Source organism: Anopheles coustani, chromosome X (assembly GCF_943734705.1).
Source record: "Anopheles coustani chromosome X, idAnoCousDA_361_x.2, whole genome shotgun sequence".
Lineage (NCBI taxonomy): Eukaryota > Metazoa > Arthropoda > Insecta > Diptera > Culicidae > Anopheles > Anopheles coustani.
Genome location: NC_071290.1, coordinates 7,378,010 through 7,399,290, shown reverse-complemented (window position 1 = coordinate 7,399,290; position 21,281 = coordinate 7,378,010). Strand labels below are relative to the sequence as shown.

Below are 21,281 nucleotides of genomic sequence, written 5' to 3'. Positions count from 1 at the left end.
GCGCTACAATGTTCGGTGGGGGGGAGGGTGGAGGGTTCGGATCGGCCTTGACTACCTCAAGGAAACTTGCATCAAAGGGGCGACGCGCGGAAAGGGCGTCGGTGGCGGGGCGAGTCCAACGTCCGTGGATCAAGTGCTCGCGTACATGATCGCTTCGTACTGACGGGCTGGGTTTAAGATAATTTTCATATTTCCATCGCCAACCGAATGGAAAAAGGGATCGAAATTGAACGACTCAATAAAGAAAACCCTTATTCAATCGACAATAGAGAAAGGAAAAGCCATCCTAAAGCATGTCTGAGTCAGTATAACCTAAAACGGAGAAATACACATTTGCTTATTTTTGATACACTTGATCAAACCATCAAAACTTGATCAAAAACGAAGATAAATGTCCTCCAAATCGAACCGTGCAGATATAAAATTTATTCTGTTTGAAATAATTTGAGAATATACTCATGCATTTTTCATCTACATTTCAAAAATTGTTGAAATGCAGTTACCAAAGAGAAGAATTTGAAATAAGTTCTTGAAAAAATACAAATCGACAGCTTTGATGATGGAAATTTTCATAAGACCAACTTAAAGCTACGAAACGAGCGCAATAGCATAGTTAAATATAACAATAATATCATTTACTCCTTACTTAGCGTAAATAGGCAATTGAAAACAAGCTGACTAGAACAACAAACAAGTTGCGTGAGTAAGTTTCTGCTGGCGAAGTAAAAGATGACCAAAACATCGTAGGTTGGTTGCCTAAATTTAAATGAAAAATATGAAATAAACCAGAATGACAAGAACGAAATATGAAAAAAGTTCTTGAAACATACCCAACGACATATTTGGTGATGGAAACAGTAAAAGTATCTATGCTATGAAAAGAGCGCAAAAGCTGAGTAAAATATGACAATAGGATCATTTTTCGTTTCTAAGCATAAATGGGAAATCAAAAACTAGGCGAATAGAGTTTATAACAATACAAAAACAACATTGAAACCAACCCCAATAGTAAGCTTCTGCTTGCGGAATAAAATATGAACAAAACATCGTCTGCGTGATGCTAAACTTAAATGAAAAATTTGAAATAAAACTGAATAACTTAAACAAACAAATTAAAACTGCAATAAACCGTATAGTAACGATAAATGTTTTTAATTTTTAATTCGTTTAAAAAATTGTATCCGTTCAACAAGTGAAATATTTTGATATGAGGTGAACGTGTTATATAACGTCACTAGAGGCCCTCGGTTTTCTATGTTAAGCAATTTTCACCAACACACCAGGGTTATCTGGATGTCCCAAAATTAAATTACCTCAGTTTTTTTTTTGGTGTCATCAACTTTGGATCAGTTCAAATAGAAATTCATAGAAACTAGTGGGAGACCTAGTTCCCTTTTATAATGGAATGTCCACCCCGCCGTATACTTCCTTATAGCGAAGAGCTTCTTCTACCAACTCCCAGCACATCTGGCTGACGCTCTGCTGAGGCCTCTAACGGCCTCCTCGGGTACGTCAATCATCTCACCGCACTGCGTGTTTGAACGGCCCAAACAAAACAGTTCATGATCGGGCGGCTCAAGATCAGCACGCAACGCCGAAACGCTACTTGCAACACACTTAGCGGTTCCCAAGCGGATGGGCCAGCGCCGATTATGCGTTATGCAACCTCGGGCACCGGTGACATCACAACCGGGCTCCCCCCTCGCCCCCCGAAAGCAAACCCCGAACGACCGAGCGGTCGGATCGTCGAATTGACCGAGAAACCGCAAAAGCGCCTCTGATAAGAGGCACGGGAACGGGAACCGGCGGCCCTGACGTAATCCTGGGCTATCGTCCTCGGTTTCTCGGCACCGAAAAACCAAAGGAAGTCGAGTGCGGCTCCAAAGGAAACCGCATCGTTCGCCGACGCCACACAATGGCGACAATGGCTGCCAGTGCCTTCGTCAACCCATTCGTCATCCGGAGAGGCTTTTGTTGAGGCCGGCTCGTGATTTGTGGCCGACCCAACGCCAACTTCCCAGCTTCCGGCAGCCTAACGATTTCGCTTCTCCGCCATAAAGCACCAGCGTTTTTTTAACGACCGGAGGGATCTTTTGCATTACAGTTTGCGCAACCATTTAGAATCCTTCCGATAGCAACAATTTACATCGATTAGTACGACGTCAGCTTCACTCCAGGTGTGCGCTCCTACTCCGGAACGGATTTGAGAAATGCAACAACGAAAAAACGTCATTTATGTCAACACTTGTGCATAATTTCCGAACGAAAAATGACGTCTTAAGCGTTAACAAAGAGCTGTTTTGGCTTTGCATTGCAGTATCACAGGAAAAGATGTTCATTTTTCCGATCTCTTTGCTGCCACATGTTCATACTGATCATATTTAAACACTTCGGTTCGGCAGGGTTTATACAACACTTATTTACAGAACAAAATGTTATGATTTGTTTTCTCAATCGATATAAATTGTAAAGCATGGTTGGGAAAATTAAAAGTTGACCTTTTGTATTATTAAAATTGTTTATGATTTAATACATAAAAAAATCCAGCAGAACAATTAAAACTGAAAGAAATTACTACACTAATTCAATCTTAATATTCATGCAGAGTTGATGAAAGCTGTTTCAGTTATCTATTTTAAATCTATTTAGCTACTTTGAAAGTGCCTAATTGATTGTACACCGAAGCCATTCCTTGTTATTTAAAGTTGTCTCTGTTTGTTCTAAGCGATGTGAAAACGTTTTTATTTTATATTTAAAATTTTTTGATCTCGATGCAATCAGAGGCGGATCAAAGGGTAAGTGAACTAAGCTTACCTGCCCTAGTGTCTGTCCTTTTGTCCTATCTTTTTTTAAAAAATTCGACTAACTTTTGTTATTTAGTAGCAAAGTTGCTTGTTTCGATAAAAACATGATGCGGTTTTAGATTAAAATGTGAGATTCATGAACCCACGGAAATTAAATTAACGAAGAGAAAAAATCTCAGAACAGTTCAAGGATAATGGACAAAGATTAACAACAATAAAGTCCTGCACATTTTAAAATATAGTAATCTTTATTAGCATTATTTGTGCTTGTTCCTTTTAAAACATTGCACGATTGTCAATTTCAAATCACCTAAAAGAATATTCAATTAACAAGCCACTGAATAAATTGCTTGTCAATTTGGTTGATAGAAAATGATACTCGTGGAAAATGACTCTCTGTGCAAGTTAACTTAGTTAAATAAGTTAACTTATTTAACTTTATATTTGGCAAGTTGATAAATAAAGTAAATAATTATTTATCGTATCAGGCTTTTAATATTGAAAACTTTTCAATGGAATAACATTACGGAAACTTGTAGTTTAATTTAAATTTGATCCCTTATTAAAACTGTTTGGTTTGATCTGCGTTGAAATTTTATAAATTTGAAATGAAATATTGATTGGTGAATGTATTGAATGTTTTTGGGGCCTTCAACTTATAGCTGATTGGGGCCTTTAGAACGCTTAATCCGTCTCCGGATGCAATCCACAACGGATCACCATTTAAATCGACAGTCTGGTAAGCAAGTGATCAACCGTGGAACATATTTTCAAAACAATAGCATAAAGCGGCGCATATGCAAACGCTAACGCCGGGTTTTAGGCCAATGCCATCGGGCGGATCCAGCGTAATTTAATTGGATTCCGCCGAACAAGAGCCGAAAAGGACTAAACCGTTCTCAGGCCGTATCCCAAAACCCGCGCTCGAAGTGCATTAAATAAATCATTTTAAAATCATTATCGACATTGTGGTGGTGTTCCCAAAATGGGGGCGCTTTCGGGGACAAGGCAGTTAAGTTGGGGTCGGCCTTCGACCGTGGACCACGGCTCCACGAAAACCCCCGGCGAGCTGCGCGAGCGGAGAATGTCCGTGCGGGAAGAAACTAAACAAAACAAGCAAAGCGATCGCGCAAAAGGCGGGGAAAACGAACAGGAAAACGACGGGGCAAAGCTCAAGGATGCAAGGATGCATAGAACAATCGCCGTGGCGACGTGGCGTGGGGGGCCAAGGGGGCCGTTGCAATTACACGTGGCCGGGAAGTTTCCTTTCTCTTCCACGCGGCCGAGGTCAGGAAGTTTTTGGCTTTCTTTTGGGGGCTGCTCCGGTTTCCCTTTTTGCATGTTTCTTCCCTCCGCGCTTGCGATGCTAAGCGTCTTACCAGCTACCGCGACGCCCGGTGAAGGGTTTTCGGGTGGCTGTGGTCGTGTTTCATAATTTCTCAAGCGTGGAAACACCAAAAACTTCGGGGGGGAAAAGTGGCGACCATTTTGCATTGCGGGAAAGGGGGGCTGATGCGATGCAGAAAACGGGCGGATCGAAAGCCGGATTGTGACCAGACGAATGTGTCACCGAACGTTGTTGCGAACCGATTGGAAGCGTGACGTGGCCGTCCACAACCACTTTCGCTTTTCCTTTTCATCTCAACCCTAACGTTCTTAACTAAATGTTTTGAAGGACATTGACTAAATCATGAAAATATTTTAAACATGATAAGGAAAGCAAATAGTAAAACCAAACATTAAAAACTATTTCATAAACTCGATATAACCCGAAAAGAGAACATTATAAACAAGGAGTAATGTCTACAAACGAATCCTTTAGCTGTTTTAAATATACCATTAATTCCAGAATGAAGCTTCTAAGTGCACCATCGTTCAACAGGACATCAAAATGGACATAATTTTTTGTATTTCTTTTTAAAATGATTCAATTTTGTTCAAGTTGGAATGTCTTGTTCTTAGAGTTACTTTATTGTCAAGTCTTTTATCTTGTTTTCACGCATCAAAAAGGAAGAAATCGGTATCTTATAGGCAACATTTCGTAGCCTCCTCTTCATCTGCCCTCGTAACCGCCCTTTCAGCTCAATCTAATATCAATTTTTCGTCGTTGAAAAGCCGTTTTTCATTTTATTTTTCGGAACTTCCCCAAACCCCGTTCGCCGAAAGAGAAAATTGACTTCGATTACCTCGTGCACCTTTTTCCTTCGCACTCCACCTCGAAGAGTGCTGCCGCGTTGCTCCGGAAGCGGGTTACTAGGCGCGAAGGGCGCGGAATGTCTGCGTTCGTGCCGACTGGCCTCAAAAAACACTTTGCCACTATCACACGCACTACAACAAGCACACACACACACACACACAAACACTTAAAAGCCCGTAGCGCTAGTTAACAGTTCGTCAAATCAAATTAAAAGGGGCTGTTAATTAAAACAGTAAAAAAACAGAAGTAACAAAATATAATAAAACTGGCCAGTGGAATGGAACGGGACGAGAAGCGACCGATCGCAAACGGGCGGGAATGTAGGAAAGAAAAAAGGAGAAAAAAAACGAAGAAACAACTGAGAAATTTCCCCATCAAATAAAAATAACACGGAAGCACCGAAATGAAAAACAAAACAAAAAAAAACGACAACACAGAGAAAAACCCTGCCATATCAAATCGGTACCGAAACCGAACATAACCGTTTCGGGCCACATCGAAAAGAAGGAAAACAAAATATAAAACATGGAGGGCTGCACAACATAGACACATACACACACATGCATCCCCCTCCCAACCCCTGGCCACGTGTTTCGCTTACTTAAGCGTGGACATTTGGGAACTTGGTACTATTGCATCCTGTTACCATTTTTCGGTTTCATCCTTTTCTTTTCTCCTCAAACCCCGTCCCGTTCGCGCGCCTTTTCCGCTTGGCCAATGCGTTGTCCGTAAAATGTTTACTTGTTGGTGCGTTGGTGCGATTACGCAAATTCGAGCGAAGCCCGGAGGAAAACCGACGTCGCAGAAAAGCGTCTCTATACAGCGTTGATTACAGGAGATTGTTTTCCTTTCTTCTTTTAACTGTTTGTTTTAAGGGTTTGGTTTTCGGTTCGCGGTTCAGCTTAGGATGATTTCGGTGTATTTTTTTTTTACTTTTTGCTCGCGTATTCCTCTTCTCTTTTCCCCCTTTTGGTTGATTGATGGCGTCTGGTGGACGTTGCGCGGTGGCGAAAATTCCAAAACTCCCATCCAACAATCAACAAGCGAGACGTCTAACCTTTTGTTGTCGCTTTTTCGACTTCTAAAATCGCGCGAGCGAGGAAAATCACAACCGGACGAAAATGCGGACAACGGTCACGGACACGACTCGAACACGTCACAGTCCCGACGGACACTGATTACCGGGCGTGTGTCCGCTCGCTGCCGGACTCGTGCGCGGGTGCGCCGATGTGCGTCTCCCAGCCGTCTTTGGACCGTCCCGGATGTCCCTTTTTATTTTTCTTTCTTTCTTTCCTTCTTCCGCGCGGAGTAGAGCCGCGCGCGGGAAAGCATCCGGTGCATCGAGCTTTTTGTTCGTGTGTGTGTGTGTGTGTGAGGGAGAAAGCATACCCACGCGAGGGGAAAGGACAAGCAAAGCGCACGCAACAATAATAATAGTAACAATAATGTGTCCAGTGTGTGACACCGAGGCGTGAAAGTAGGAAAGAAGCTACATGCTGTAAACGGCGGCAGAAACGGGTCGGAGGTGTCGACCAGCGCCAGACGACACGCAGACGACAAGGGGCGGCCAACTCTGCCTCCTCGATAGAAAGCGCCAACGCAAACCTCCAAACCGCGAGTCGAGCATCGGAAAGGGTGAAACAAAAACCAACTCGAAGGAGAACGAGCGGGAAAGGGTGGAGGAGTGGATTCTTGGAACCCTGGTATGAATCATACGACTGTCCTCGCCGGAAATCTCCCGCCAGTGGAGATGCTGGATGACTGGTTTTAGCTCCAACGCTTGCAAACGCAACAGCAAGTGATGCAACACGAGATAACAGTGTTGAAAAACGTAAAGTAAAGTGTTGAAAAACGAATCAATTTACATTTGAACGAACAGAGCTGAAGATGTCAGCAATATATCGTAAAGAGGCTGTTTCTGTTGAAGTTGATCAAGTTGAAAAGAGGAGAAGTTTCATTTTTATTTCCTCTTACTGACGAGGAATAAAGTTTGTTGCAAAAACCGTTATTTTCCAAAAGTTCTAAAAATGGGTTTATTTTCCTTAACCTAAAAGTAAAATGGTAATTTATGTGCGAAAACAAAAAACGCAACCTATAGAAACGTTTGAAATATATATCATAGCAAAGAAAACTGTACGATTTTTCTAAAAACCGAACAATCTAAAATGTAAAATAAACAGCATTGTAAATAAATCACACTTACACAAATCTAAACAGTAATAAAATCAATAAACATGTAAAAAAATGCTACCCTCGTTCCCATTAGTGTCAATGCTGGAAGTAAAATGTAAAAGAAGCTAAATTAAAAATACTTTGATACAATTAATAAAAGAGAAAAAATAAATAAAAAAGACTTTGAATCGTGAAACTTCGTAAACATGCTTTAGTAATAACTGAGATGTTTTAGCTAAACATGAAAAGCTGAAAACAGAACCATAAAATAATAAGATTAGGTTAAAATAAAACCAGATACTATTAAAATTCAATTAAAGCAATTAAATTGCAAAGTCACGGCAAGTCCTTTACTTTAATGTAAAATAAGTAACCTAATGTCCAGAAAACATGTGTACATCAGGTACCCTCAAGTCAGTGCTGTAACGATCTTCCTTATGAATAAACAAAATGATTCGCTTTGAGATTGTTCTGTAGAGAATTAAAACAGGTAAAAAACAGGCTGCTCGATTGAGAGTAAGTAACAATTTACACAAGTACTTCACCTTAAAATTAATGGTTTTCCATATGGTAAAGGTAATGGAAACCACTAAAAGTAAAACAAACGCACTCTGCACGGTCATCGACGGGAATGCGCCGGACGATCGCTTTGGGTCGGAGGAAGGGGGTTAGCTCCAGCCAGACGGGAACTGAGAAAAGAGAAAGCTTCCAGCCCGCATGGATGGCGATCGGCTTTTTCAGGGTGACTTGCAACTCGCCCGCCGGTTCACGCCACACAGTCAAGGTTGCTCAAGACCCCCGGGTGGAACCATTTTTTTCTTTCTTTGTTTCGTTGGTTGTTTCCCTCTTCACTGTTTCCTTTTTTTAATTCCTCAGGCAAGGGACGCCTGACGCGGTTGCCCGAAAATAGATCTGGCTGGCGCACTTTTATGCGCACCACTTTTATGAGATTGATTGCGAGCCATTTGCAGAACGCGGTTTGGTGCCGACGAAAACCGAAAGTGCTCGAGCGGGATAAAATTTTAAGCGCGCAAACACAATTGCGCAAAGGTCGACACCCCGAAGGGTCATAAACGTTTACCGCGCGTTGACTCGAATGCATTCCCCCCCTGGAAGCGATTGCATCTGACATTTGCCGAACACGCTCGATAGAAAGCGGGGACGGGGGCGGAACGCGAGCAGGAGCTTCACTGGCTCCGATCGTAATGCCTTGATTCATGGGTCATTTATTTTATGTTTGAAATTATTAATCGCTACCCAACCGGGCAGCATAGTTTCTCGGGTGAACACCACTGCTTCTTTGTCCCGGATGAAAGATCGTTCTGGAAGGGTCGATACATTAGCGTTATAAGCGAGGAGAAAGTCGCCTCTCGACCATTTCAGCAGATTTGATAAATCACCCCCCATTAGAACCAGCATCGCAGGCTGCATAATCTAATTCAAAGAAGCAGAAAAACACCCACACGAAGATAAGCTGCCATATTAAGCAATCAACGAAAGTGAAAGCGAAGGTGAGAATCTTGAAACGTTGTCGGAATCGTTTCGGGGTGCATCTGAAGATCACGACCATAAAAAAAAACGGAACGGACCGTGAGCCGTGTTGCTCAAGTTCGTTGACCTTTTCTCAAGCCACTTTTGATCAACGTTAGCGGGCGTAGAAAAAAAAGGCCCAGAGAACAAGCTTTTTACGACAACTCTTGTGCATTTATTCTGCCTTTTTTTTCGGCTTCGCATACATTATTTCGACACAAACTGTTTAATATGGCTCACAATCTGTTGTTGTCCAGAAGTGGAGCAAACGCCGCACTCGGGTGCTATTTAGTTTGACATTTCTCTTGATAACGTTGAGATGTTTGTTTGTTTTGAAAGCGTATTTTAATACTTATGAGGAAATTTCTGTTTTCGTAACGAAATTTCTTTGATTTCCACACTACAAAGCAAAGGTACGGGAATATTCGTAGTTGGCGTATAATTTCTTACTTTTATTTAAATAAAGTGGGAGAGTTTAGAACATCATTTATTTTACAAAACGCAATCTCAATTCAACCAAAAATAATGATTAAAAAAGAAATTTAAAATTATTTTAAGAGCGATGGTGGAGGGGGGGGTGGAGGGGGAGGGGAGGGGGTAGAAGGGGAAAGGATGTAATTATTGGATCAGCATAGGAAATTTCGCGAACAATCTCCATTGATGCAAACGTCGCGTATCGGCCTTTGAAACGTACGACGAAACGAAAGACTTCAACGGGTGAGCAAAAGCGACGAACCCCGGATTGAATTCACGCGTGCGGTGTTTTTGTTCCGTTTTAAGCGTTAAGGAAAAGGCAGACTTATTCCATCGCAGCGTCTCCGTTGATGAAATCGATCCGAAAACATTTACTTAACGAATTTCGCACACCTGGAGGAAAGTGTTTGATGATCGGTGAAATACGAATCCCTAGTTTTGATTGCTTTATCGTACTCATTCTAGAGCAATTCACATCAGATCAAATGTTTCTCTTTCTTTACATCTTTTCGCTGACCAAACGAAGCAGAACAACGGTCGCGAGTGGCGTATGATCGTGCTGCACTCCAGTTAGAGTCCGGTTTCGGAAGCGAACCGGTTCGCGGGCTTAGCCTTTCCATTGGCTTTGGACCAGAACCAACCCACCGTAGCGGGTTTTCCACCACGTCCACCAGCCGGGAGATCGAGATCGGAACGGACGATTGTACGCGTCCCACGCACGTGAGTCAGTGGCATGTGTGAGCGTTGTCGGTGTTGTCACGCAACCCTCGGTCACTCATTACAGCATCGAACGGGGCGGGGTTGTTTTTTTCTTCGCCCCGATACCAAAATGTCCCGTCGATTCGGCGGCAGCAAAATTTGCAACAACTCGAGCGTGCATCGCGTTTGTAGCTGTTGGTTCTCCCATGGCAGAGACACCTTTACCCATTGAAGCCCGGTTCAGAGCTTACTAGCACACGGTCGGCAGCGTTTTGGGGCCAACGTATCTTTTCCTCCCTGCTGGGTTTTCAGCACATCGAACGTGGGGCGTTCCGATGACATCTCTTGGCCATCTCAACACCGTTATATCCACCAACATTCCCTAAGTGATGGATACGTGACATGATGAACACAAAATGAGGTAAACAAATTTGGATAAAGAGTTGAAAATAAATTAGATTCATTTTTGTGAAGATAAGAGAAGGCCCCTGTGTTTCGATGTGTTGGTAGCTTCTAGAGAAGACAACTTAATTGACATTTTAAAATTTGTCAAAATGAAGTCTCACCAGTATCACTCAAAGGTTTACATTTCATTTTGTATCAGTTTGACCTAAAACCTCTCTAAAACATCTTTCATCAAAGATGTAACACATACGCGATTAGATGGTAATCTTGTTAGTAAATAATTTGCATTCTACATACACAGTTTATATCTTCATAAATTGTTAAGATGTTTATCAGTTAAGAAGTCACCTTAAAACCAGCCATTTCGGAGTTTAATTTCTGGTTTAATACATATTATTGTCCTATCTGTTGTGGAATCTCATCAATACCATTAGATAAGTGGCAAGATTTTCAAATTTTTGGTACTAAATGATTGATTAAAACATGTTTAAATCAAACTAACGGATAGTTGGAACCATTACATCCCACTATCAAGTTTAACCAATACAACCTATTGTTTTAAGGATGTGCCATATTCTACTTCATTATTTGTTGACCAAGTTTCCGAAATGTAATGAAATATGTCAACATTTCCTTGGTTGTAATACATTATTTAGATTCAAAACTACATAAGATGCATAACCTGAGCATACCCATAAAACTATAGTTTTTTTTTTACTATTAATTTTTCTAAAAAAATCATTCTTTTCAAAATCAGCATATTCACTTCCAGGGAAACATGTTGCGGTACCATTTTGAAACAAAATATGGTTCACAACACTCAAAACTTATAAAAGCTGAGATGTTTTAATAACCGAGTCAGCGAAGTCAGAGAAACTTTGATACGGTAACATGATTTGAGTAAATGATTTAATTGAAATAAAATAAAATACATTTGTTTAAGGTACAGCAAACGAACAATATGCTGAAAAAGTTATGAGCCCCACGAAAATAGGTATCAAAATTAACGATGAGAAGTAAAACTGAAATATTTTATATTATGTTTGGGTTACTTTTCGGAAAAAAAAGAAACATTGATACTCCTTTTAGCATGTTGACTGCCAAGTGTCTTAGCACACTTATTTAGTACACTCTTTTTATATATAATTTGTTTATATACTGTATTAAACCGACGGTGTTCTAAGGCTCGGCAAAGACTTCTCAAAGAATCAATATTAAATATTAGTTTAATTTTTATGTTGCATTTTCATTTATTTATGCGACACAACCTTTTAAGAACTAATGACAGCTGGCTACCAAAAATGATAGCCATGGCAGACAACGTGTTAACCCTTTCACGACCGTAAGCTGTTCAAGCCTAAAATTGGCAACATTGACAACACAATATTTTGGCTATTTGGGGTGTAAAATAAGATAATGTCACCAAAAAACCCTAGCAGTATGTGTAGTGTTTTTATAATTTCATGGGAAATATTTTACCCCATAAACCATAAAAGTAAATAAATGACCAGTATGGTTATGAATCGGGAATTTCTTTTATTTGCTTTCCACTACAAATTACATAATAAAAATGCTAAAAAAAAGCCATTTCTATAAAAAAAATAATAAATTCATCAACTTGCCAAATACTAAGTTTTTGTTGTAGGTTGAACGCACGAATGGTTTGGTTTTTGGGCAATTAATTTTCATAGTTCTTTTTTGTTTATTCGTTCAGAAAGACATTTGAGGCCTTTAACATAATGTTTTCTTTGATGTTTCGTTTCAAAAGTATCGTTTTGATAATAGTTGAACAAACAGTAACGAGTTTTGTAAATGGGAAAAATATTTCCCTTGGTCGTGAAAGGGTTAAAAAGGGTTTGATATCACATTAGAAACATTACATCACATTAAAAACATTAAACGTCGTTTATAGCAGCTAATCCGAGGTTTTAGGTTCTTTTTCATCATGCTTGGGATATTTTCTCCAAATTTTCTGGCCTAAATGATTTTTTTAACAACGAGATTTTGCAAAGATGCAAAGAAAATAGGTATCAAAATTAATTATATTATGTTTGGGGTACTTTTCGGAGAAAAAAAAATTGGTACTCCTTTTAACATGTTGACTGCCAAGTGTTTTAGCACACTTATTTAGTACACTCTTTTTTTATATAATTTGTTTATATACTGTATTAAACCGACGGTGTTCTAAGGCTCAGAAAAGACCTCCCAAAGAATCAATTTTCAAAATTACTATAATTTGTATGTTGTATTTTCATTCATTCATGGGACAAAACCTTTTAAGAACTAATTTTAACAAAAATGATAGCCATGGCAGACAACGTGTTAAATCATATTAAAAACATTTAACGTCGTTTCTGGTAGCTGGCCCGCGGTTTTAAGTTCTTTTTCATCATGTTGCTCTGCTCTAGATACTTTTACAACGAGATTCTGATCGAAGATATCCGAGATCAAACGAAGAAAATCACACTTTATGTATGTTCACTTTTTCGTGATTTTCTTTTGGCAGCGGGAAAGACTTCAAAATCGTCGCAACCACTTCCAGCAGCAACAGTTTGATTATGCAAAATCGCTTTGCGCTTCGGGCTGCAAATGTTGTGCGATTTGCGAGCCCGCCCCGTTTCGATCGATCCCCCTTCGGAATGGGGCAACCGACGGGCGAAGATGTCACCGTGCGTTCGAAACCCATCAATCAGCGTTCCCGGGTGCGTTCAGGCCTATCGGAAAAAAACCCAATTGCGCCACGCCGAAGGGCTCAAGGGAGGGTTTTTGTGGTGGGACTTCGGCGCCGTAAAAAGTCCCCGGCACGGTCAGAACCCTCCGTAGTTCTTTGCCCGATCCGGTGCGGTTTCGATCGTCGAATCGAAGATGGTTTGTCTAGTGCTGGTGCTGCTGTGCGGTGTGCCGTACCTGGTCGCCCACCCGTCCACCGTCGCCTCCAATCAACCCGCGGTCAACCCGGAGCAAAGGCACCTGCTGAGGCAGATCGGTACGCTTGGGCTGCTCGTCGGTGCGGTGGAAGCGGAGGCCGCCATCGAGGCCCGTCTGGAGCAGCTCCTGCGAGAGTTCGAGCGGTCGCGCCCGCAGGATGTCACCCGCCGCCTGGCCAACATCGATCGGACGCTCGAGCGTGCCCAACTTTCGCTGGAAATCCTTGGAGCCGGGCTCGATCTAACGGCTGGCCTCATCCCGACGGCAGCCCCCGCTCAGCTGCGCCGCGAGCTGCAAAAACGTGCGCAGGTGAGGTAACTGCATTCTCCCCCCCCCCCCCCCCCCCCCCCTCCCCCCAAAACGATGGATCCGCACGCAGATCGAAGCTGGCGCGCCTGATGATGATTAATGAGCCGTGCGCTAAATTTTCGCTCAACAAAGCATCGTTGCGTTTTCGTTTGCACTGTTTTGTTGTGAGTGCGTGTGCGTGTGTGTGTGTGCATGTTGTGACAGATCGCACCCGGTTAATCTTCGCCTTGACGACATTGCACAAGCGCCGCGTGTTTCGCTTTTCTACCGTCCGTCCAAAGCCAATTGCAGCTCCCGGTGGTGAAATTCGATAAATCGATTTTCCAGCCAGCTTCATTAGCCGATCGCCGATGAGATTGTACGTTTTCCCTACCCCTAAAATGCTAGTGAAAGATTGCAAAAAAAAAGTGCGCCCGTTTGCGGGAGATTGGCTGGCTGAAGCAATCTCCCCCCTTTTTCAAACCCGGGGTTCGTCGCTTTTGCTTGCTCGCCCGATTGAAGTCTTTCGTTTTACGATTCAAAGCGCATTGTGATGAGCGCCTTTTCTGCGGGAATTCGATTTCGAGAACATGAATGGAAGTGTGTGCTGTTTTTGTATATGCCACTTATCCTCTCTTCCCCCCCCCCCCCCCCCCCTCACCACCTGTGAATGAATATTCGTTACCTTTCTTCCTCTTCGCTAACCGCACGTTGCAGCAAGCAGTCGGGCGGCGGTCCCGGGCCGTGGCTCGCGTCGGAAACGGAACGGCAACGCAGGTGAAGCGGCAGGTCGAGCGGCAGCTGGTGGAAATGCGTCGCCAGTTGGCCCCGCGCCTCGAGCGCACCGTTCGCCAGCTCGAGCGGCAAAAGCAGCAGCAGCCGGGCGGGCTGCAGCTCACCCTTACCGCCACCATCGGCACGGAGGCGGTCCAGCGCCTGCTCGCCCAAACTCTCCCGCAGGCCGGCGCACGCCTGTCGGAGCTGGTGCGCAACGGGCTGCAGGTATGTGCCCTCCTCCGCTATATGTCACTTTCTGCACCCTTGTCACCTGTTCGAATGCGAACGTTAACAAGTGTTATGGGAATGATTTAAATCGTTTTTTGACAGTGACAGCGCGTTGTTGTCTTACAGTCTTCATGTATGTTTGAAAAGATTGAAAACGCACTAACTTCACTGCTGAAGGGAAAGTGAAACAACCATTTTCCCCGAGTGGTGAAATAAGACGGAAAGAAAGCTAGGGAGAGTAAAACATTTTATTTCTAACTCCTAAAAGGTTTAATCAAATTTTGAGGTACCAAAGACCATTTAAATCCTCTTAAAGAAAGCTATAAAACTGATTTTTATAACTCAAATATTATCTTTAATTAACCGTTCCTTTAAGCCAAACAAATTGAATTCGTATTCAAACTATCTAGACCAAATATATGGCTAAATTCGGGCTCGTAAGAACATGTTTGAAGCAAAATATAAATCATTGATTTATTTCTCCATAAAACGGAGCGTTGACATTTTTGTAGAAGGTGTTCAATACCAGACGATATTTTAATATTTTGTTATTAGATTTTCTCGATCGCATTTTATCTTTGGTCATTTAAAAATTTCCCAGCTTCGTGGCAAAATAATATATTTACTTTGCGTTCACAATAACTACATTCAGAGAATACGTTTGTTGATAACTTTGGGAAACAAAATAAGGTTGGTAATATTCACATTTCCCAAAGGTCAGTTATTTAATTGACTGAGAGATCCCTAGTACAACCTGGAACTGCAAGCATTATAAAAGTAACTAGTTTAAATTATAGAGAACGTCCGATGTGTTGAAGAAGTAGAAAAGTCAACAAAAATAAATTGAAAAACTAATTGTTCAATGTCAAAATTTGAAATATTTTAGCTTACTCTTGTATAGTTGTTCAAGATATAAATACAATACTCCATCTAGCCCTCGAATTCGGGTTCTTTATCATCGTCCTTTCATCTAAAGAGCATGCAACAATGTTCAATATTATATCATTAGATGATGTAAATGTATAAAACAAAACTGAAGCATCAAATTCATCATAAAACGTGAAATAGTTTAGCAACATTTAAGAAGCTTGGTTGCCAAAAGTTTTTCAACATTCCTTTATAAGTTATTAAACAAAATCTATTTGTTTTTTGAGCTTTGGCTGTTGAGCTTTCATGTTGTGTTGTGAACGTCATGATAAAACTATTTACATTTGAGTAGTAACACACAGTGCTGAAAGGTTTGCAGGGGGTTTAACACTATTTATTTAATCCCAAACTAGCTGAAAGCATGGTACTGCAATATTTTTAGCAATTAACCTAATGGAATCCATATTTATTGACGTTATTATTCACATTTGTTTTAAGTATATGAAAACATATTGGTTTTGGAAATATTGCTTTGGAAGGTTTTCATCTTTAAATAATATTTTCTTTGTTTTAAATTCATTACAAGTTAATCAAAATTGGATTGTAATTAAACTCTATAAGCAGGTAACTTATATTACCGCAAACAAAAACTGTTAAAATGCAATCCAAGCCAATTGCCAACCATTTCAAATTCAAAACATGACAACACGCTAGAAAATAGATAATCTCCCTTGAAACTAATGAATCGTGGAATTTTCCGTTGATTGTCGAACCACCGCTGCTCGGCCAGACTCACCTCCGGCGAATCGTGCAACGTCGCCAGGGCGAAGAGGACGACGAGGGTGAAGACAGCGATCGGAAGGAAGGCGAAACGAACGAGCTCGCGGTGTCGGTGGACGGTCTCGGGGAGAAGTCCGAGTCGCAGGAATCGGAAGCGTCGGAGTCCTCGGAGGAAGGGCCCGGCGGGTTGGTGGGTCTGATCGCGGGGCTGAGCGGTGGTGACGAAGGGTCCGACGTCGGGGCCCTCATCGGGACGCTGTCCGGGCTGGTGACGAACCTGTTCGGCGTGAGTACAGAGCACGAGGGAGAGATAAAGAACAGCCAGAGCTGAAATTCTGCTTTCCTCTGTTTTTCCGCATGCCCCTTTTTTCTTCAGCCAGGCGGGCTGGACGTGCCGGGACTGCTCGGAACGGGTACGTCGCTGATCGCGGGCCTGCTCGGGGTAAGTGTCCTGTTTCCGCTACTGGAACCCCATGTACCTCTGCTTGCTTCATTCGCCCACCTTTGACCTTTCCGCAGGGTGATGACAATTTCGGCAAGGTGCTCGGCAGCTACGTTGGCATCGCGATCGAGGGCTTATCCGGTGGGGGCGCTGTACGTAAGACTCTTCAGCTTCTTCACCACCCTCAGCGTAACCCTTATCCATTTCTTTCTCTTGGCTCTCTTCTTTTTTCCACCTCTCCCTCCGTCCTTGTTCCCACGCGAAGGACATGAACGGTGCGTTCTTCGGTAACTTCCTCGGAGCGCTGATCGCTGCCCTCAGCTCGGTATGTACCTACCTTAACCTGCCTTAGAAGTGTTGCTCAACTGCTAAGCATGAGTTATATCAAGCCATGAATTCGATACCTCCGTATTTCTTCAACGAGTATCAGTTTTAGTCTTTGTTTTATGTTTTCATAGTAATACTAAACTCCTTCGAATGGAGTATCATTTTTCTACATAGAAAAATTACATAAAAGATACATAGGATAGTTAGAAACTTTATAGTTGAACATCATTTAACATTTTCGTTGAATTTTGGACTTTTTCAACACATAAATGTTGGTTTGTTGTAGCATGTTAATTTATTTACTTGTGCTTGAAATTAACTCTCAATTCAAAGTAAATTGCATTCTGTTGGTTTAACTGGCGTACTCTCAGTAATCAAAATAACTTAGCTTAGAGAAGTTTTCAATATTGTACTTTAGTTATTTTGGATGCAAAGTAAACGATTTACGATAGTGGGAAACTTAGGAACAATCAAAAATCCAAATACGATAGAATGAAGTAAAGCGAAAAGTATACTAGGAAGTCGCCTGGTAATGAACAACTGGGGAAAAATGGGAAAAATCAACCTTGATGTCGTGAAAATGTGCGATAAGAATTGAGATGGGTTTTTCGTGTGAAGCACTAGCACATTTTCTTAAGGGCCGGATAAAATAAGTCGGACTTTGGCGACCCCTGACGTTGACGATAAAAGATTTTAGACGTTTGTAAATCAAGCTACAATTTTTCAGATTGTTTCAACAACGCACAAAACCGTTTGGTCCAATGGTCCAAATGTAGTTTTTTTTGTTACAATCACTCTCAGTTGGGTTTTTAAAAATCCTTTATTATGTTGGTTTTGTTATGAGTAATATATATTTTTTTTTGTTTATTTTCCACTTTCCAAATATAAAATTCTAATATCCTGAAACGATAAGCCCTGACATACCGTTTGAGTGAATTTGACCTTGGCATGTTGACTCTTTACAATGTTATCTTCTAGATAAAATTGTTTTAACTTTCAAAGCGTGATTTAATCTTAAACTTATGTTCTTTCATTTGACTTATCAATCTGTATAACCAACCCATCGTTTGTGTAATAAACATTTAATCAAAGTGAGCTTGTTTTTCGACGATAACTCAACTCACTCCCGAAGAAAAACTTTTCGTCCCGGGAAATTTTTATTTTTTTTTTGACACGCATTGTTTTATTTCATGCTCGGGTTTGATTGCGATTTTTCGGTATCCGTTTCCACTTTCATGCTTCGTTCCACCGTTACGTGGAATGCGTAACTTGTCCAGTGGATTCCTTTTCTGTGAGCAAACTTTGCAAAACAAAAAAAAGCCTACAGTTGCGTCAGTAATTATCAAAAACATAGCATCTTTTCAAATGTTTAAATCATTTATTGTTAAAGTGTATTTATTGTTAAGTGTGTTTTGTATTATACAAAACGAGCTCAAAGTGTCAAATCAACCACTACTGAACTTCGTCAATTGAAAGCTAAACTGTTTTTAGATACTTCTAAAAACGCAAATGTTGGAACCTATGCTTGACCCCTTCCGTGCCGCAAAGCAATCGAGCGTTAGAGCACGCGGAGTGGAGAGGTAAACAATTGGTTGGCAGCACCCAGGAGGGGGGGGGGCATAAACTGTGCATATGCACGGCGCAAAACCTCCTCTAAGTGCTGAACCGAATCGGAAAAGTCCAATCGGCGAACAAAACCGATGCGATTTTCATTCGCCAAACCGAGTGTGGTAATTAAATTTTACCATATCAAACACTGGCCAGCGTTCGCGTTCGTGTGCGCAAATTGTGTGTTGTGTGACCGTGCGCCCCAAACAACCCCCGCCATCAGCAACGCCGATCACCGCCTTCATCATCATCATCATCAGCATTAGCCGCCATCAAACGTATCACCGTCCGTCGTCGACGTCTCGGTAGTGTTTGTGTGCCGCCTCTTCACTCATCAATCAAACCGTGCGCCTATGACCACACACGAGCGCACGCGTCACGGGTCGTCACCGGCGATTTCTGGCGTTTCATAATTCGCTAGCAAATTATATGCAGCCCGAACGTACACCGGGGGTGCGTTTTAACCGGCTGCAATCGGTGCAATCTTTGCAAAGTGGAGGTTGGGACGCCGATGGGGGGGCTGTGAGGGGAGTGCAAGTGCAATCTTAAAAGGCCACCAGGGTTAACAGAGAGAATAGAGGAGGATGGCGGGCTGGATCAGTAACCGAAATCGGCAAAACGATCATCCATTGCCGACGGAAGATTGCATGACAGCTTCTCACGTTCACGGAAGGCAGGAGCTGCAGGATGGGCTCGGTGGTGTGCGGGGTGTGGAGGGGGATAACGCTCAACAACAATGTTGTGCGCCTAGATGTCACGGGGTGCTGCAGGAGGATTATACCATCGAAAGCGACGAGTAACCAAGACCGAGTAGATACAAGAGTCCATGTTTGCCAACAGCAACCTTTGTCATCAGCGATTTGAGCTGCATGGAACACACTCCTCTACTCCTTCGCTTCGCTGTTAGCAGCAGTTTATTGGTTTGTTGCACAGATCGTAGAAGAAATTGCAATTGAGAGCGAGTTTAGTCAAAACTGACATGTTTTGATCCTTGCTTTGACGTGTTCCGAATTGGATTTGAAGGTTAAAAGTTAAAGATTTAAGTTTTAACTTTCATTTGTTCTAAGTTAGAAGCGTGATTATTGTTCTCGTTATGCAAGCTTGACTGTTTATTTTAATCTAACACTTTCTCTCTTGTTTCAACATTAAGAACCTTTGCTCTTAAAGCAGTTAACGCCATCATGTTGACTTGTGTTACAATACCAATATCGGGTAATTGGTTGTTGATTGAACCATTGATAGGAGTTCTCAATTGTGATAAAATGTGTTTTATCTCTTCTTCAAGTTTATCTTTAGAGTTAAGTTTTATTTTGTTTTTCTTTTGATAATTCGATATAACTTACATGTAATTAGATCGAGTTTGTGGTCAGGGGAACGCAAAATTTCCACATATTTCGTCTACTTTATTCGTCCATTTTACACGTACTCGTATTTTTTTGTTTTATATCAAAGGAATATGATTTAAATATCAAAGACTTAAAGTCTTTCTTTTCCTATTCTTTGAGTTTTCGTGGCTTTACTAGTTGAAGTAACAGTAGCATCGACGGGTGTAGGCCAAGATTTTGCATCTTGTTTGTGTCAAAATTTTCTGCTTCTTCTTCAAACAACTTCGAAAAGACTACATTGAGCTCGTTGGAAAAAGCAAACAGTTTTAATTAATTTCATCCTTTTCTCCACCTTTGTTTCCATCACACAACGGTTGTTAGTATTGCACACATTATTTTGGTCAACAAACAAGCTGTTTAGTGACGAAGAGGTTGTTACTTTTGGGTTTCCCATTTATTTAATGAAGATATTTTCTGGTTTTCAGAGAGCACTTGCACAGTTTTTAATAATGTTTAATTTTTTGTTCTCCGATTGCTTATTTTCAATTTAAAACAAAGTAAGAGTAAAGAGTAAAGAGAACTTTACTTTTGAAAAAGAAATGTATTTTTTCAATTGAGAGCTCAGAAAAAGGGTGTTTTTCTGGCACGTTTTACCGTTTTTCGAATTTTGACTGCAAAATACGCTCTTCAAGCGAGTTTTAATTGCAAGGAATTCAACGTACTTTCTTCGAGCGAAAACTTAACACGCATATAAAACAGAAAAAAGTCGTTTTAATTCATAAAAGGTAAGGTTGTGGTGTAATCGAGCAGTTTTACGGTGTTCCACGGCCCGATCGTGGCGGGCCGAAAAAGGCGCTACTTTTAATTAAGCTGTCTTGCCCTCCGCTCGCTTGCAACTTTCTTCCCGCACTTTCAGGATCCGGAGGATGAAAACCTTCCGCTCAAGCCGAAGCTGTTCGTGCAGAACTTCTTCAGCGGGCTGGAGGAGGCGAAGCGCAAGGAAGACCCGAACGCGGACGCCGAGCAGTGCTGCCAGAAGGGTTCCGATCTGTTCGCGTTCCTCGGCAACATCGTGTCGTCGGTGGTCGGTGGCGTCACGAGCCTGGTGCTGAACGCGTCCCTCGGCTCGTCGGGTGGCTCCTCGCAGGGTTCCGCCGACGCGTCCGGCGCGTCCTCCGCCGGTTCCAGCGGTGGCGGTGTCCATCCAACAGCTACCGCCCGCTAAGGGACCGTTTTCGTCACAGGCGGTAGAATTAAGAGCCCACACCAAACACGTAGCCTAGCCTTAGAAGCTCGCAGGAAAAAAAAAAGGCACAACGAATCGAAAATAAGCGCGAGAAAGAGAAAGTCAAGGTAGATCGGTTGGAGACGCCGCCCTGCTGCCTGCCAATGCCAAGAGCTTGGATCTCGGCTCAATCTCAGACGCCCGA

The 21,281-nt window shown here is 42.0% G+C and overlaps 1 protein-coding gene across 1 annotated transcript; it reads left to right on the top strand.

Moving 5' to 3' along the window:
* Positions 1–13,146: 13,146 nt before the first annotated feature.
* LOC131268934 (uncharacterized) lies at positions 13,147–21,076 on the top strand. The gene is made up of 7 exons (XM_058271232.1): positions 13,147–13,518; positions 14,215–14,499; positions 16,160–16,435; positions 16,526–16,591; positions 16,669–16,743; positions 16,857–16,916; positions 20,768–21,076. The coding sequence occupies exons 1-7, from the start codon at positions 13,147–13,149 to the stop codon at positions 21,074–21,076; spliced, it is 1,443 nt and encodes a 480-aa protein (XP_058127215.1).
* The last annotated feature ends 205 nt before the right edge of the window (positions 21,077–21,281 follow it).

Excerpts from the sequence above, each read along its gene's own strand:
- LOC131268934 (XM_058271232.1), top strand. The coding sequence starts at position 13,147 with ATGGTTTGTCTAGTGCTGGTGCTGCTGTGCGGTGTGCCGTACCTGGTC. Across the intron at positions 16,592-16,668 it reads TGATCGCGGGCCTGCTCGGG|GGTGATGACAATTTCGGCAA; the intron begins GTAAGTGTCCTG and ends ACCTTTCCGCAG. Across the intron at positions 16,917-20,767 it reads TGATCGCTGCCCTCAGCTCG|GATCCGGAGGATGAAAACCT; the intron begins GTATGTACCTAC and ends CCGCACTTTCAG.